At 56.9% G+C, this 17,281-nt stretch overlaps 1 protein-coding gene across 1 annotated transcript in view; it reads right to left on the bottom strand.

The window, feature by feature from the left end:
* Positions 1-5,431: 5,431 nt before the first annotated feature.
* The window catches only part of PEX14 (peroxisomal biogenesis factor 14), a 129,778-nt gene continuing 117,928 nt past the window's right edge, over positions 5,432-17,281 (bottom strand). The window contains exons 5-9 of the mRNA XM_063106056.1: positions 15,653-15,738; positions 12,710-12,812; positions 11,420-11,517; positions 8,427-8,518; positions 5,432-6,586 (exon numbers count right to left, since the gene is read on the bottom strand). Of these exons, the coding sequence (XP_062962126.1) occupies positions 6,163-6,586; positions 8,427-8,518; positions 11,420-11,517; positions 12,710-12,812; positions 15,653-15,738 (803 nt within the window). The 3' untranslated portion in view covers positions 5,432-6,162. The remainder of the gene's footprint in view (positions 6,587-8,426; positions 8,519-11,419; positions 11,518-12,709; positions 12,813-15,652; positions 15,739-17,281) is intronic.

Raw genomic sequence — 17,281 nt, 5'->3', positions numbered from 1 at the left:
CCTGCGGCTCCTTCCTCCTCCTTCCTGCAGGGACCTGCCCGGGCTGGGAACGGCGCGTACCCGGATCCGATCCGGATGCTGGCGTGGCTCCTGCTTGAAGCACACGGTGGCAGAGCCAGAGGGGGCTGCTTCCTGGGTCTGTGGCCACCAGCCCAGAGCCTGAGCTGCCGGCCCTGGTGGCATGATGACTGGGACTCCCTCAGCAACGCAGTGGGCCTGGGGCTCCCGCCAGGCCTAGCTCAGAGCTCAGGTGGCCACCTCGTTGGCCCTGACACTTCCACCTGGTGATCTACTTCTCGTGAAACCTCATCATCTGCATCATCTTGCCCTGAGCTGAGCTCCGGGTGGCCGGAGCTTCCAGGGCCTCAGGAGGGCACATGTGTGGGGCCCCCATATTCTTCCACGCCAAGGACCATCTCACCAGCTGGTCACACCCGACATGGGGGATGTCACATCCACTCTCCTGACGAGGAACAGGTAGACTTAGGGGCTAGAAAGGTGAGGTCCTTGGCACACTGAGCCTGGTACACGTGGCACCGCCGGCCAGAGCCTGGGGACGCAGGGCAGCAGCCCCTCCTCTCAGCGCGGGGGTCTGGGTGGCTCCCAGTGCCAGCTCCATGTCATTTTCCAGTACAAAAGCCTCTTCCTAACCCAGCCCAGAGCGGAGGGCTGTTCCCTTTCTTCTCTCCTCCCGGAATGCAGCCCACAGGCTATTTACATAAATATGTTTGTAACAGACATGAAAATATATACTTTTTTCAGTCTTATTAAAATGTTCAAGTTGGAACTCGCCTATTGTTTGTGGATATCTCGATTCTGTTAAATAAAACAGTGACTAATTTATGGGATAAAACACAAGTTCAACAAATTAAAACCATTATTGGAGCTTCACAGGCCCTGGTGGGCCGAGCAGCCTCCGTGGGGCCTGAGGGGAGGCAGGGAGCCAAGCTGCGACCGCGCTGGTGGGCTGGAGGGCGGTGGTGCCACCACGGCCTCCCTCTGGGAAGCGGAGCAGGGCCCACAGGGTTGCCTGGGGCCCCGGGGAGGGAGGACAAGGACTCAGGGCAGTTTGCTGACCTTGGCCAGACCCCAAAACTGCCCTCTCCACAACTGCCTGCGCCTGGAAGGACCTCGGCACACGGTGGATGGGGCCCAGCCTAGCCAAGGGTAGGACCAGCTTCCAAGCCTGCCCAGACCCAGCCATTGCTCCAAGTCCCAACTCTGAGCTCAGAAGAGCCTCAGGGGAGGGACCAGGATTCTGCACCCAGGCCAACCCATTGCTCCAAGTCCCAACTCTGCCCCGGGCGGCAGAGAAGTGCCCACACACCCCCATCAGGCACCTGCGCCCACTCTGAGACCACGTTCCACCCCCACCCCCAGGAGCAGGGAGGGGGCCTGCTGCTGCGGGTGGCGCCCCACCCAGGGGTGGGTAATGGGCCCAGGCCCCCACCACGCTCCCTATGGCTTGTTGGACTCAGTAGGAAATGCAGTAAAACATGTTTTCATTCTGGGATTTAATTAGCTGTGGTGGTGCGATGCTCCTACACCCAAACTGGGGCAAATTCAAGAGTATTGTGACCTCTTGGAAGGAGCCAGAACCAGCCGCACAAGCTCACGGCTGAGCTAAGTGGCCTGCCCAGCTCCCCCAGACCTGGCCCGACTGGGCTCCCAGTGCTTGAGTCACCCACAGGGCCCAAGCCTTGCTCCCCCCGCCCCCCGCCTGGACACACAGCAACCACATCCAGGCTACTGGCCAAAGGCAGCCTGTCCCTCCAGTGCTGAGACGTAGCCCTGGCCTTACGGGGAGCATTGGCCCAGGGCCAAAGCACAGGGGTGGGGGACAAAGGACTGCTGCCCCAAGCCTCAGGTCAGGCCCGCAGGGAGCAGGGCCTCCAACAAGGACCCTCAAAATGGGGACCTCACCTGCCAGGAATAAACAGAAGCCAGGCCTGTGCCACCCTTGCTGGGAGGAGCTGCCCCACCCTCCGGGGCAGGTCAGATAGGAAGCAGCCCCCAGGAGGCCCACGCCAGGGCAAGCAGCAGCCAAACCCAGCTGTGTGGCCTCCCATAAGCCCCACGCCACTGGAGCGAGACACCAGTTCCCACCAGAGCACCTCCCTCAGCCCTGCCCAAGCTCCCCGAGGCTGGCTGCCACCCCCTGGGACGACAGGGCATCCCTGGAACTGCTGGCTGGGGTGGGAGGAGGGGCCTGAATGTCAAAGGAGCATTTAAAACCATGGCCCTGTCACTTTAAGGAAGGTCCTTCTGGCACTTGTCATGGAGCAAGGAAAGGCTCCAGGCATTCTCTTTACAATAAACCTCACCTCTTCTAGAACATGAACTTTAAAGTGCTCGATGAAAGGAAACTATTAAGGTTTGTTCATGATTCAGGCTAAGTCACCCTACGATGCTGGACGAGAGCTCACTCGGTTTGCAGCAGAGCACGCCCGGTGCCGCAGTCAGGCCGCCATGGGCGGCGCAGGCAGAGCCCGGGAGCACGTGCCAGTGGGGGCGTGCAGTGGGCGGCGGCCACACAGCGCCCTGGATGTGTCTGCTGAGTCGCTCCCTTGGGCAGGTGGTGGCCAGCCCCGGGCTGAGGGACACCTGTGCAGGCCAAAAGAGAGGGGCAAGAAGAGCGGCCAGGCCCCTCCTGCCAGACAGGAGGGTCAGGGCCAGGGCGACTGAGCGTGGCTGGGGTTCCCCCAGGTGAGCACTCACCTGCGGCTGCCCTGCCCACGCCTGCCCTGTCTGGAGCCTCCCACCTCTCCTCTGGGTGCCTTGGCAGGAACCAGTTTAAACAAACAGATGAAGAAACACTAGGAATGAAGTGAACTCCTGAGGATGGGGCTCAGACCCCCTGAGAAAGGCTCCTGCCTGCGCCCGTCCCCCCTCTTGGGCTCTGGGCACGGGCAGGGGCAATCACCCAAAGGACAGGGAGGCGTCTGGGGCCAGGCCAGAGAACCAGCCCCTCAGTGCTCCTGGCTAGGCCGAAGCGGGGAAGGCGGGGGGTGAGGGGGCCTTCTAGAAAATTCTTCCACCTGAGTGTGAAGGCTCCAAAGGACAAACACAATTCACTTTTCAGTAAGACAAGCGAGTCCCACAAAACTGAAAAGGAGCCTCCCATTTTTATCGAGAGAGATGGGGAGAGAACGAGAGACGAGGCAAGCACCGGGGCAGACGGAAGGGGCTCCTTGGACTCTGCTCCTTTCTACACTGACTGGCTTTTCTAAACATCTGAGATCTCCTCCCACAACAGGGAAAGCGACCAACATGTCTGGGCACAAACTCAGCGTCCCCTTTCCCTGGCCCAGACTGCTTCATCCCCCCCAGGGGGTCCAGGACAGAGGGGTGGTGGCCCGGCTCCCCGGGCTTTCCTGAAGGAGGGGCAGCCCCCGGGCTGCTGAGGCCTACAGCAACCCCCAGACGCCACCTCACCACCTGGCGCCACACGTGCCAAGGGAGCGCCCTGCCCAAGGTAGAACCAGGCCGTCATCCGAGGGGCTGGGAGAGACCTTGGGGTCCAGGCGAGCCCGTCCAGGCAGAGGTCAGGACAGCCGGCCTGCGGCCTCCGAGTGCTGGGGCTGGTTCTTTCCTAAAAGACACTTTATAAAAATACATTGTAATTGAGTTTAATAATCTTCTCCCTTCCAGAAAGGGCCTGACAGGCGCTGCCTGCTGCTCACTTCTGCCCCATTCCAAATATTTTTACCTTATTTGGATGAAATGCATTATTTTTCTAATGAAAGGCTTTTTTTTCAAAGGGCTGTTTTCCCTCCGTCCAGCAGCTGCCTTTATTAGGCAGCACTCACGCCGTTTTGGGGAGGGGTTTTTCTCTCCCTGAATTCACGCCAGACTCTCTGTCCTCAAAAGCCGAACTCGGTGCTCAGGACCTACCGGGGCCAAAGGCCTCCGGGCCCCAGGTTTCCGTCTCTTTCTCCTCCGTCCTTGAGTCCCAGAGACCCGCAAGCCTGCTGACCCCCAGGTTGCAGAAAACTCGTCCTCCGAGGCCACTGCTGCCCCCGCTGCCCCCGCCTCAGGGATAGTGAAGCCCCGGGGAACCGCCCCCTCCCGTGGCCCCAGATCTCGAGGGCGAGATGGAGGCGGGGAGGCCCCAGGCATGGCTTGGCTTCCACTGCGCCAACCCGACAGCTCTGGCCTCACTGCATCCCAGGGTATGTGGCCTCTGGTCTCTTTCTGGTCTCACAGGAGGAGGAAACTCTGGAAAGCTACAGATGACAATAAATGGTCACCAAACTAAAGAGGGTTGTGACTCCCCAGTAACCGACCTGCCCAGGATCCAGGGGTTTCCATCCGCCTTGGTGGGATCGTGGCACAGCAGGTCAGAGGGTGAGAAACCCTTAGTCACCAGCCCCCAAGCCCGGGACCTGGCCCGGCCCACCTCCCTCTGCTGGCCCATCTCAGGTCTGCCCGCCCAGCTCCTGGACGGACACAGGGACTCCTTGAGGGACCTGGGAGAGCAGGGCCCCCTCATCCAGGTGAGGCTGGGAGGCAGGAGAACAGCTGCACTGGCAACTCTGAACCTGGGCTCCACTTGTCCCTAGGGAACATGTGACTGGAAAAACGGACCACAGCGGTGTCATGGGAGACCATGAGCACGGAAGACACACCAGCAGGCCAGAAACCAGACCAGTGGCTGCACACTCAGGAGGGGCAGGATGGGCCAAGTGACAGTGGCCTGACCTCAGAGGCCCTCGGGCCTGACTCAGGACGGGGAGAATCAGGCTGGGAGGGAGGATGTCTTCTGGGATGAAACAGCCCCAATGCTACATCTCCCAGCCCAGCTGGCCATGTCCCCGTCCGTCCCCAGGGCAAGAGCAAGCTATGACCAGGAGGCCTGCGAGGCTACTCACAGGGGACACTGCGGTGGCAGCCATTGCCTGGTGCATCCTATCTGCAAAGCTGTTGTGTCAACACAAGGCACAGGGACATTCCTGCGCCCACATCCCCCAGGACACATTGGGGCTTGAGGGAGCAAAGTGGCCCTTGGAAGGAGCGTCTGGCTGTTTTTCTGATTTCAGCTAAATGCTCTGTGAAGGTTAAAGAGAGACAGGGAGGGTGACAGCGAGAGGAGACAGCAGGAGAGAGAATGAGACGCGCTCTCCCTCCGGGGGAACATTCATCCATTTAAGGAAGGAGGCTCACTGCAGTCCGCGGCAGGTCTATATACAGTAACGTGGGTCCCTTCTCCTCCCGCAGACACTGGGACGAGGGAGGGACCCCTCCAGTCCTGGGTGAGCAGCTGTGGAACCTGCCTCAGGGAGGGCAGGCGCCGCGTCCAGCCACCCACAGGGACTGCCTGGGCCCTTCCCACGTCCCCCAGGCCCTACCCAGGGTTCACCTGGTGGCGCCTTAGTGGAGACCCACCTGCAGGGTGAGGGTGCCAGGAGCAGACAGGGGCCACAGGCAGGAGTTAAATAGTGGCAACTTGTATTTATTACAATTATATACAGCCCTATCTCATATTCTGAAATCTATACATGATCAAACAGATGAACACGGTGTCTCAGCGGGAAGGACAGGCGTGACTGCTGGGTGGGAAGCCCTGACGCCCGGCTCCTCCGTGGCCCCGAGACCCACGCCTCGCCACAGGCCTGGCTGAGCCACGACACGGCACGCAAGGCGGACAGAAGCGCGCTGTGGTCCCGGCGGTCTGGGAGGACGATGGGGCACAGAGGGGCTGGGGACAGGCACCCGAGGGCTGCCTCAGTCGGACGGGACCTGCTGTGGGGACAGGGCTGGGCCGAGGGCGAGTGGGTCCAGGAGAGGGAAGAGGGAGTGCAGCTGCCCCGCACCGAGGCGGCAGGAGGCGACACTAGCTCTTGCCATGCACCGTGTCACACTAGGCAGGACGCTGAGCAAGCACACCCTGCACGAGACGTATGTCCGGGCCAGGGGCTGGGTGGGGCTCAGGCGCACTCAGCCCGACTCGAGAGCAAGGCCGAGGCCGCCTGGCTTGGGGCTGGGCCGGGCCGGGTGGCCCTCGGGACAGGCGCCGGGTGGACAGAAGCGCAACCCCCACGCCGGGCCCAGGCCGGGGCCGCAGCGCAGCTGACGGTGCTGTCCCTTTCTCAGGCTCCAGGCCACCCTCCCAGAGCCACAGGAGCAGGGCTGAGCCCTGTGCCCACGGGTGGGGCGATGCCCCTAGTCCCGCTCGCCCTCGGTGCTGGCGCCCTCGGGCCGCCGCAGCTTCTCCACCTGCTCATTGATCTGCCCGTCCCCGCCCCTCCGGTCCTCCCTCTGCACCCCCAGGCAGTCCTCCTCGTCCACGCGGCTCACGTCGTCGTCCTCGTCCTCCTCGCCCTGCACCTCCATCCTCACCTGGCCCTTGACGTCCACCACGCCCGCGCCTTCCTCCTGGGGGCCCAGCAGGTGGTAGGTGACCGTGGAGCCCTCGGGGCTATGGCTCTCCTTCCCGGGTGAGGATGACGTGGACTCATTGCTGACGGGCGAGATGTCGCTGCTACTGTGGTGGTTCACGGCCGCGGGGCTAGAAGGGGACGGTGACTTGACCGGGATCTGCCAGGAGGGGATCTTCGGGGCTGACGGCGATGGCGGGAACTGCCTCCTGGCAGAGGAGGCAGGAGAGGAGGGAGAAGACAGGTACAGGTCGGTGACAGCATGCGGGACTCCCACCCCCCCGAGCCACACCTTCCCCGGCCCCCCAAGGATCAGCTCTGGGGAGCAGCACCCCTAGGGCCACCTCGCAGGGGACTGGACAGAGCCCTCTCTCCCCTCCCTTTGGGAACAAAGCCTCTTGGCCAGATGTTGGTTCCGTCTGCTGGGACAGACGCCCGCAGTGCCCTGCCTGTGCAGCCTGGAGGCCACCCTGCTCCAGCCAGTGCCCCCGGGCCCTCCCTGACCTGGCGAGGCCCGCCTGCCTTGGCAGCTGCTGAACAGCCGGGCCTGGGGCTGCCACTCCCTGGAGCCTGCTCCCTCCTGACCCTCAGGCCTGCCCCCGTCTCCACCCAGTGGCCAGCAGAAGGAGAAAGCAGGGAGCCCTGGCCACTGGCCGGGGGTCAGAGACATCGGAACCAAAGGGCAATGTCGGTGCACTCTGCTAGACAATCTCTCAGCTCAAAGTTTCACAGCAGACAGCCAGCTCTCCCTTCCGCTCTTGTGTTCCCGGGCCCTGGGCCAGCAGCCAGCCCAGACCAAAGCCAATTCCAGGAGAGACCAGGGAGGTCGGGTCTGCTTGGCAACGGCTCAGAAATGAAGCTCTTTGGTGGACAAGCCCATCTCTGCCTGAGCCAAGGGGCCAAGCCCTGCCCCATCCTGGGCTGCCACTGTCACACAGCACTGGTCTCAGAAACAGCTCTCCCACCTCAGACCTCATCTCGCTGAGCGCACAGGCCAAGGCCCACACTGTTCACCAGTGTCATCAACGCTAACAAGACAGTCCATCTGCAGACCCCTGGCTCCAGCGTTAGCTGGCAGCCTGCTCTCTGTCCCTGAGCTGCAAAGGCACTTATCTCCTCCACTTGGGAAAACAGAGGACTTCTCCTAGTGACAACCGTTAGGCCCTCCCATGAGCTCGGTCACAGCTCTTCTGAAGACACATTCTTTCCCTCAGGAAGGACCAGGAAGCGGGTGGCTTGGAAAATGGGGTCCTCTCACTGGGGCTACAGTAAGGCCCTCTCCACATCCATGAGCCCGAGTGAACGGCCCACCTTGGGTGCCACCATCCTGCCTCACGTGGCCCCAACTAAATTCCAGGCCCAGCAGAGAAACACAAACGCCCCAAGCAAGGCCCACCTAGTGCACCACACAGTTAGAATGACCAAACATCTGCCTGGGTTCCCAGGACGGAGGGGTTCCTGGCCACTGGACTTTCCATTTTAAAATCAGGTCAAGCTGGTTACCCTACATCCAGGGCTGCACTGATGACAATGTCACTGCAGAGGGAGAGCAAGGAAGCTGGGGGGGGCACTGGTTCCACCTCTGCCTTCAACCACAGAACTCTTCTAACTAAGTGGGCACAAAGACCCCTGGCCTTCTGTAGGGACCTTCTGTGGGCCAGAGCTGTCACTGAGAGGTCACCTGGGGCTCAGGAGGAGGAGCAGGTGGCCCTGTCTGGAGCCCCTGTTTCAGGGTGGGCCAAACTGAGATGTCCTCTGCTCAAAGGGCCCTGCTTCTTGGCTCCAGCTGTCTTTGACCAGATCTTGACAGGTCTGGGGAACTGTTTGTATTCCAAAACTCTGTCGGTGCCATAGACTGTCACCCTGGAGTGGGGAGGGAGCCTACTGGTGAGGAAAAGTAGAAGCTGAAAGAAAAGTTCCCCTAACTCAGTGCCTCAGGAACACAGCTCAGTCGGGGGCTGAACAGAGGGGGGCCTTGGGGACACGTGCCACTTCCACTCCCCTGGCTGAGGCCAGACCCAGAGCAGAGTCCTGAGCCTGCTTGCCTACCGATTTAAAAGAAGCCCTTTCAAGGAGTTAATTTCCGACTTGAGTTCGTTGATATTCTGGGACTCCAGGATCCAGTTGGTAGACGTGGTGGCCTGAAAGTCAAATCACAGGGAACACAGATGAGAGCGGCCCTCCCCGGCCCGTGGCAGGAGGGGCTGCAGGAGGACCTCCTCCCCGCGGTGCGTCAGGTAGCATGTGGGCTCGTCCTTCGACCTCCATCGCTGCATGTGTTTGAAATGACCATTAAAACAGAAACCCATAAAGTAAATGCACACCCCACCTCCACAACAGCTGCTTCCTCCACAAGGAGTCACCCCCACACACAAGCAAACTCCGGGGCTGAGAGGAGCCAGCTACCCGCACACTGGCAGGAACCTGGGCCTGTCACCTGGAAGCCACCTGGGAGAGTCAGGGAGGCTGGCAGCAGCTGAGCACCCATCTGGCCCATGTCAGGCTTCTTCCCTCAGTGCTGCTCCAAGACCTCTGGCTCCCAGCTCACTGAGGTCAGGTCATCAGCGGCTCCACGGGGCCACGGAGGACCTCCCCGGACTCTGCCTCACTGTCTGCAAAGCCACCAGTGGCCATGCCACCCATTCCCAGAATTCTTTTGGGATGACTGAAGGCTCAGCAGAAAGAAGCCATCCATTGAACTTGACTTCAATTCCTTTCCAAAGTGACGGAGACAGCCACGGTTACCTCTGACAAACACCTTTCCCCTTAGAATTTGACACTGTTTTCCAAATAAACTTGAGAGAGCCACCCTTTGCTTTTGGTAAATCCTGTAGGAATGGATGGGAAGAGGACAGCCGACACAGCAGTCCCCCCGTGGCAGCAGCCTGTGGCCAAGGAAGTGTTGCAGGGCCAGAGCCACCAGCCCAGAGGCCTCCTGGGGCTGTCTTTATGCACACAGATTAACAGGGTGAGGCTCTCACTGTCCTGACACTGCGACCACCAGGCTGTAAGGGGACAGTATTGGTTGTCCCCTGCCAGTCTGCTACAGCTCACTGGGCACCTTTGTCGGGAGAAGCCCCTAGAAAGGGGCCGCAGGTCTCGGGAAGCAAAAGCCACAGTCTGGGCGCAGATGCACACACAGCCGCTGCCCTCACGCACGTCCCCTCAGCGACTCCACTCCAGACCCCCAGACAGCAAGGACCCCAGAGCCCCTGTTCTGGTTTCTCTAAGACCTCGAACGCTACAGCAGCAGCCCATTAACAAGGGAGCAATTTCCACTCACCAGCCAACAAAGGACTCAGATTTCCAAACGCATATGATGCCAGATGCCAGGATTTAGAAATAAAATCTGACATCTGGGGCTTTTTAGCCAGTCTCTTTAAAAAACAGTTGTAGAAACCTCACAGTCTTCAGTTTTATGTAGGTTTTTTAATTACTTAAAGCTCTTCTTTTTAATTTTTTACAGTGTTCCAGTAGGAGTTTGGAAGGCAGATATAAAAACTTACATTACAGCTGACAAAACACAGCTCTGAGTCTTTGGTTTATGGGGTAACCGAAGTCCTCACACATATGGGTTTGTGTGAGGGCCAGTGGGCCCCGCTTCAGTGCAGGCCGGGGGCAGGTGGGGGCCTGGCAGAAAAACACACTCGGGACACTCCTAGAGGCCACTCTCCACCATCGAGCACGCTCCGGGGCCCCGCCCCTTCTTAAAATGCAACATGTGGTCTCACTCTTAATGCGTAAGGTCTGGAAACAGTTTTCCAATTTCCAGAATGGCTTCTGGCCATTGGAAGTCCACCAATGCAAAAGATAATAGAGGAGATCGGGGCAGGGGCCACCACCCGGCCTTCCCGGCTGCTTTATGGGCCAGAAGCCCACAGGGACACAGGCTTGAAGCCCGGCGTGGCCTTCTGAGGAGGAAGCCCTCCGTGTGCAGGATGGATATCTGGGGAGGGGCTTCTCAGGGACCCTCTTCACAAGAGGCACCCCACATTCCATCAGAAATGTGAGGATTCCCATTTCACTGGTTTTTGCAAATGAAAGAGATTTGAGCATGGGCTCAATCTAGTGTGCTGGGGTATGGCTTCCCCAGGACAGCAACTTGGCATGGGGTCCTTTAGATATCGGGCTGCATGGAATCTGCCAGAAAGCAGCACCCACCCACCACACAGCTCCAGGAGGAGACAGAGAGTGGAGGCCACTGGGTACCTGGAGCCACTGGACCATTGTCTCCTGGGCCGTCTGTACAAGACGGCGCCTCAGGGATACCTCCTGTCACACATCCACAGAATCCAGGGCCTGCAGTCCCAGGAGCTGGCTGGAGCCAGGCACCTTCCAAGCATGTCAACAGCCCAATGAAGTAGGTACCGTTACAGCTCCATTTGACAGTGGAGGAAGATACAGAGAGGTTACGTGTTACACCTGTGGGCACACAGCTAGCAAGTGGCAGAGCCAGGATTTTAACCCGGGTGGTCAGATCCCAGAATCAGATACTCCCAGGACAGCTTCTAGTTTGGGCAGTGGAGCACGGAAGCTGCCTCAGTCAGTCACTGCTGGTTCTCCCTTTAGGGTCAGCTGAACCCGTGGTGAAACCTGGGTCGAGAAGCTGCCCACTGCAGCGAGGTTAGCCCAGTGCCCAGGACGGGGTGGGAGCTGGCATGCTTCTCTTTCTGTGCCCTGGAATCCCTCCTGGCAGTGCCATGACCTGCCACCTAACTGCAGGTGGAGGCCGTCCCATGTCTACATAGATGGCTTCCAGAGCTCAGGAATGTGGCTGCCACAAGAGGTACACAGGCAGAGGGTGGCTTTTTCTCCCCATTGGGAGGTGATGCAGAGACAGAAAGGATGCTCAGTGGTTAAATGCCACACCAAAAACACAGTGACTCCCTCCTTTCTAAGGGCAGAGCGGCCCTGCTGTGTAACCATGGCAGATGGGAGACCAAGTCAGACCCACAGAAGGCAGCAAACAAGCAGGAGGGACCAGAGCGAGGAGATGTGCAGGGCACCCTGGGCCTGAGGAAGCCAGGTGCAAGGACAAGTACCTTGGCGGAAGCCAGCTCGTGGGCAAGCTCCTGCACCTTCTGCTGCTGCTGGATCAGCAGCTCCTGCACTGAGGCCAGAGTCGTCTGCAACTGAGTCACTGGAGGAAGAAAGCAGAGGCATCTGTTAAACTGATAGGTACAGAGTGCCCCTTCCCTTGGTCCACACACCTACAAGCTACCCGTTCCTGCTGCATCTAATTTATCTGCAGATGCCCCCCGCAATCCATATAATTTATCTGCACCCTGGGTAATCTACCTGCACTGTATCTAACCTCTAGCATTTCTATTTATCTTTCTACTGTGTACTTGTCTATGGTCAACAGTATATCCATCTGAAACCTCTCCTCTCTAATTATATCTGCTTATGGTCTTGGCTCCCCAGCCTCTACGATGCCTACATCACTCATCTCATGGGCCGCATAGTGTCCTTGTGCAACTCATAGAAGGCTCCCATCCTGGGAGAGGTACGGCCCAGGTCTCTGCTGTGTTCAGGAGTGGTTAAACTTCAAATCCCAGTTCCTACTGCTCCTTCCTACCCTCCCACCCAAAGTTAGGCTGCCCACTGAGCTCCCATGCCACATGCCCTGCCAAGGCTTTCATGCCATCAGTGTCAGGCTTCCAGGAGCAGTTGCCAGCAGGACGGATGAGCCAGAGAACTTCTGAGGGCTTCACGAATGTGCCCCAGAAAGACACAGACCCCTGCCTGGGACAAGTGGCTCTCTTGCTTGCCTCAGGATTTCAGATTCAGAGCCTCCGTCTAGTAAACAAGTTTATAAAGGAGAAAGCCACCTCTGGCGCGACAGGTCCCAGCTAATCTGGGCCATCATTGGGGCACCGGGTAATGAACGCGAGCCCTGTGGAGTCGATAACAGAGGAGGTGGCTGGGGTCCTGGGAGCCACAGTAATTACAGACTCTCTTGACCCTGTGTTGGATTCTTAGAGGGAAGGGGGAAAATAACTGAAAACCCCCCTGAAAACCTCATAGAAGCAGAAATTAAAAATGAACTTTACAGCCCTTAGAAAGGCTGTCATTTTATTCCCCTTATTAATATTCTGAGGTTGGGAGCCTTTCCGTAAAAACATAATTAATTGAGGCCGCGCCGACAGTAAACAAGCAATTTCAAATTAAACCGAAATGACGGCGGCTTCATTTGCAAATGTGAACAGATTCTCAGAGCAGATAAATGAAGTCACCACATAAAGTGGAGATGCAGGAGAGGGGAGGGGGCAGAGAAGGGGGTGCTTGGAGAAGGCTTTGAGGGGTGACTTGATGGAGTCATTAATCTTTACCTGTCTGGGCCACGCTGCCACTCAGCTCGGAGAGACTGGCCTCCATCCGCTCCAGCTGCTTCCTGTCCTCTCGGCCACCCAGGATGAGGGGGAGCAGGTATTTCTATGAAAATCAGGATGGGTGTAAGAAATGGGTAACAATCTCTCAAATTCCACTGCCCAGCTTTCTCTCTGTCAGCCCCGGGTTTTGGAAACCCTAAGCAAACACCAAACAAGGTACATGAAAAAGTTGTGAGACCAGGATTAGAACCAGGTTAAAATTCTGCCTAGTAAAGACAGGATCAGGAGGGAATACGGACAAGAAAAATCAATTTGATCTGCTGTGACGAGAACTTTTCTTGTTCTTTTATCTACTTAATGATGCTATAATATTTCAGTAACAAAAAATTTTAATTCTCCTTTAAAAGATACAAGATAAAAATATAGAAGGATGTACAAGAAATTGACAGCACTGGGGGCTCAGGGAGGAGCGGTGGGGAGCTTTTCACTGTACACTTTTCTGGATCTTTAATATTCTGAGCCCTAGGAGTGAATGGCCCATTCAGAAACAAATGAGTAAAACTAAATAAACAAAAAATTACTCAAGAAAGTGGAGGAAGATCAACAACAGCTTTCTGGGAGCCATCGTTCTTTTTCCAGGGGATGTCAGAGGGGTACTCCGAGGCTGTTGGAAGCAGTCACCTCAGTCTCTTTCTAAACTAGGCCTGAATCCTCAGAACAAGCTTCCTTCACATAAGGATCAAAAGCAGCCAAATTCCTCCAGAACTGAAATCTAGGAACTATATAGCCCATCCCTGCCGCAGGGAGAGGGATAGGCAGGACTAGAAGAAAGTGGCCCTGGGGGAAGAGAAAGCTGATGCTGCAGGGAACCGAGAAAGGTGCCTGGAACCAGCGGTCTTGGAACATTCAGGAAGAAGGCAGGTGGGCACAGGTGGAAACTGTTGTGGGATTTGGAGGTCAGGGAGACCCACGGCCAACTTCAGCAGGCAGTGCCAGAGCTAGCACAGCGCAGCGCAGCACAGCGCAGCCTGGCGGGTGTGACCAAAGGATAACTGGTTCTTAGTCTAGTAGGGCCCCAGATAGGAAAAAAGACAGCAACTTCTCCATTAAGGTTCCTGTACTGGGAAAGGAAAAGAAGGTCTCTCGTAGGGGTTGTGGGAGAACTCATTTCTAGAGCGGCTCCTAAGTGAAGACCATTATTTAGTGTATGTATAGAAGCGTTTTCTATTTTGCAAAGTGCTTTTCAACCACGGAGTGAGTTATCACCCACGACTGAGCCGAAACTCATCAAATGGAGCTTTACGTTTCAGGTTGAAAATTTCCTAAGTATCAAAGTCAAGAAATTCTCATCTTTGTAATTACCTAAAAACTCCATTTCTGAGATCAGAAATGACAGGGAAGGATACATACTCCATCCCACCTAAATCTTCACATACTTACAAAACAAAATGACAGCTTCTGACTGCTCCTTTTTTTTTTTTTTTTTTTTTTTTTTTTTTAGTTTAAAGCAACTATTGGCAGATGTTTTAGAAATTCTCTGGTCACCATTATGACTGACACTTCAACCTCTCTTCTCTAAAGCAGGCTTGGCAGGCTCAGAACTTTGTGGAAACAACTGATGACAACTCTGTGTTGGGGCCCACACCAGAGGAGCTATGCTTCCCGCTTCTGTCGGGTCCCAGGCCGTCCACGGGTGGCCGTGTGACAGCTCGGTTCCGCTCAGCAGGGCCGAGGCATCCACTTGAGAGTTCTGTGTTGGTGTCTTATTCTTCTTGGCGCTCGCATGCAGTTAGGCATTTGAAAGAGGCTGTCCACACACGTAGTAAGGGGAGGCATCGGTTCTGAGGGGGACAGCCCAGGCCCCAGAACATCTGGATTTCTTACATGGACATGTCCAACTCCAGGACAGATGTTAGACTGAAAAAAATATATTCTGCTCTAACTCTGTTATTAGGTTTTGTACTAAGTCAAAAATTAAGAATCCCACAGTGCAATGTTTAAACACATTTCCCATGCTAAAACTTACACCTACAAGTCTGAGTATTCTTCAGGTCCTTTTAAAAAAAAAAAATCACCACATAAGGGGTGGAGAAGCTGCAGCCTCAGAAGAGAAAGGGGTTTCTCTCCAGGATCAGCAGATCTGGGATCTGGGGACCTACCCTGGCTCTACATCTTCTAGAAAAGACTCATTTTCTTCAAATCAAAGTTGGACCTTTCCACTGGTATCAAGTAAGTAAATGTCACTTCATACCTGCAGTTCTGCTGTAAGCAGTGGGCTATATGAAAGCTGGGAAAATTCTAGATTTATAAAGATGCCAACACAATATATAGGAGACAAAATACATCCCACAAACAAGATTACACTGAGGTTCTTACAGCTGGTTTTAAATACGGACCAGGCTAGAACAACAGCCTTCGAAGCACTTCCCATGTGCCGGGCACGGTTCTGAGCACTGTGCAAAGGAGCACTGCCACCTCTGACCCTCACAACAGCCTCATGACGTGGGTCTGTGCTCCCTGTTCACAGGAGAACTCAGCCTGTGGTCACACAGTGACGAAGCGGCAGAGCCAGGGTTCAACACGGGCAGCTGGGCTCGTTGTCCGTGCTCTTAGTGTTACCCTTTCTCTCCAAAATTGACATGCCACTTACTGTGTGCTGGGCACTGTTTGAAGGGTCCAACGTGGACTGTCAATGCACATACCTCATGATTGAGAGGAGGTGGGCCTGAGGGTGCTAGGCTCCCCCAGCCGGGCGGGGACCTGACCCCGGAGTCTCCTCCCCGCTCCGCATCCCTCAGCACTCGCTATGCCCACCATGGCCTCGCACACGGCCACAGGCTCCCCGGGCAGCAACCCTGCACAGGTAAACCAGGACCAGGAGAAGGGGGCTGAGCACCAAGGGTACAAGGGCACAGCCGAGCAGCTGCTGGAAGGGTGACTCACCTTGTAGAGCTGGTGAAAGCCAAATGCAATTCCTGCCATGATGACAGCCAAGGCACCGTAGTCTCGCCATCGGGAACCTGCAGGGCCTGGCACAGGAAAGAAGAGTTACGAGAGGCACACGGTGCCCTTCCCTGGCAGGGTCCAGCACGTGTGCCTCAGTGGCACTGTCACCTCAGCCCAAACATTGGCAGGTGGGACACAAACTGCAGGAAGACATACGTGACTGTCAGGAGCATTGGCTCAGTTCCAGGCCCTCCGCTCCCCAGGCCCTTGGAAACATCCACCTCCCTAGGACGTAAGGGAGAGCCAGTCCCCGATGACAACTGTGCACTGCTGCATGGAGGGGTCCAGTAGTGAGTGGAGTCCGCAGAGTGGGGGCAAGGGGATCTGGAGACCCACAGCATAGTCTCTGCCCTCGGGAACAAAGGATCTAGAGAGGATGGCATGAGCATGCACGGGTGTGCATGAACACCCCTGCCCTGCTACAGCTGGGATAAACTTGGGCCTGCTACAGAACTGGGGCTGGCACAGTGCTGAAGTAGACTTCCCTGCTCTGCTCTCATGTTCAGCCGGTGCAGAGAAGACAGTCTGCAAATGACTGAGCAAGGCAACTTTGGAGAGTGATAATGCTTGTCAAACAGGGATGTGGGAGTGGGGGTGGTCAGGGGTCAGCAGGGCCTTGGAGGCAGCCGAGGCCAGGACCCACGGTCTTGGGGGCGGGGAGGAGCAAGCGCCCAGGAGAGAAGGTGGTCCGTGTGCACCAGGTGAGCACCCTGGGCCCTACCAAGAGAGGAGGGCTGCTCCGGCCAGGAGATTCACAGGAACACAGTGCTCAGGAGAGCAGAGAGGGGTCAAGTAAGCCTGTGGAGCAGTGGAGGACAGGGCAGGGTAGGAAAGAGGTGGGAAAGGTAGGGCCAGGTGGATAGTGTGGCCAAACAACCTTCACATTACATCGCAAGAGTGGGGAGTCACTGAAGGCTCTGGGTAAGGGGGTGCCACGGTCCGACTTCCACGTCAGCAGAGCAGCAGCAGGCAGGCCCAAGGGTTAGAAGTGGGGGGCTGCGGAGGAAAGAGGGCTGGGGAAGAGGCTACTGCAAGGGTCCACAATGGTGAAGAGGGACTGGGACTAGGACAAGCAACAAGGAGTCACAAGCTGTCGCAGGAGAACAACGTGCTGCTGCTGCTGCCAAGAAACTGAAGTGGACAGCCCCGCCTCACGCAGGAGCAGGCTCTGGGCCCAGATCTCTTTAGAACAGCACATACCAAAGTCCCCCCAGCCCCTGAATGGAGTTCTAGTTGCACAGAAAGAGAGGGTTTCCTCATTCCCACTCTTTCCCGTGTATAGTTCACAAAGTGCTTTCATGCCCATGATGCCATCTGATCCAGTGGGGCATGCAGGAAGGAAAGCACTATCTCCATTGTGAACGCCCCTCTGGGGCTGCCATCCCCAGCCACCTAGGGACGCTCTGCCTCCCCTCAAGGGATCTGCCATCCCAAGGTGCCTGGGCCACTGTTCCCAGAACGGCGGAGGTGTGGGCCATAGACCAGCTGTGGAATGGGAAGGCAGCACCAGTGGGAAGTATCCGGGAGGCACACGCCCGCTGTGAGCAGCAGCTGGGCGCTGGAGGG

This window comes from Cynocephalus volans, chromosome 8 (genome assembly GCF_027409185.1).
Source record: "Cynocephalus volans isolate mCynVol1 chromosome 8, mCynVol1.pri, whole genome shotgun sequence".
Taxonomy (NCBI): Eukaryota; Metazoa; Chordata; class Mammalia; order Dermoptera; family Cynocephalidae; genus Cynocephalus; species Cynocephalus volans.
The sequence above is the reverse complement of the archived record's forward strand: the minus strand, read 5'-3'. Positions and strand labels throughout refer to the sequence as shown.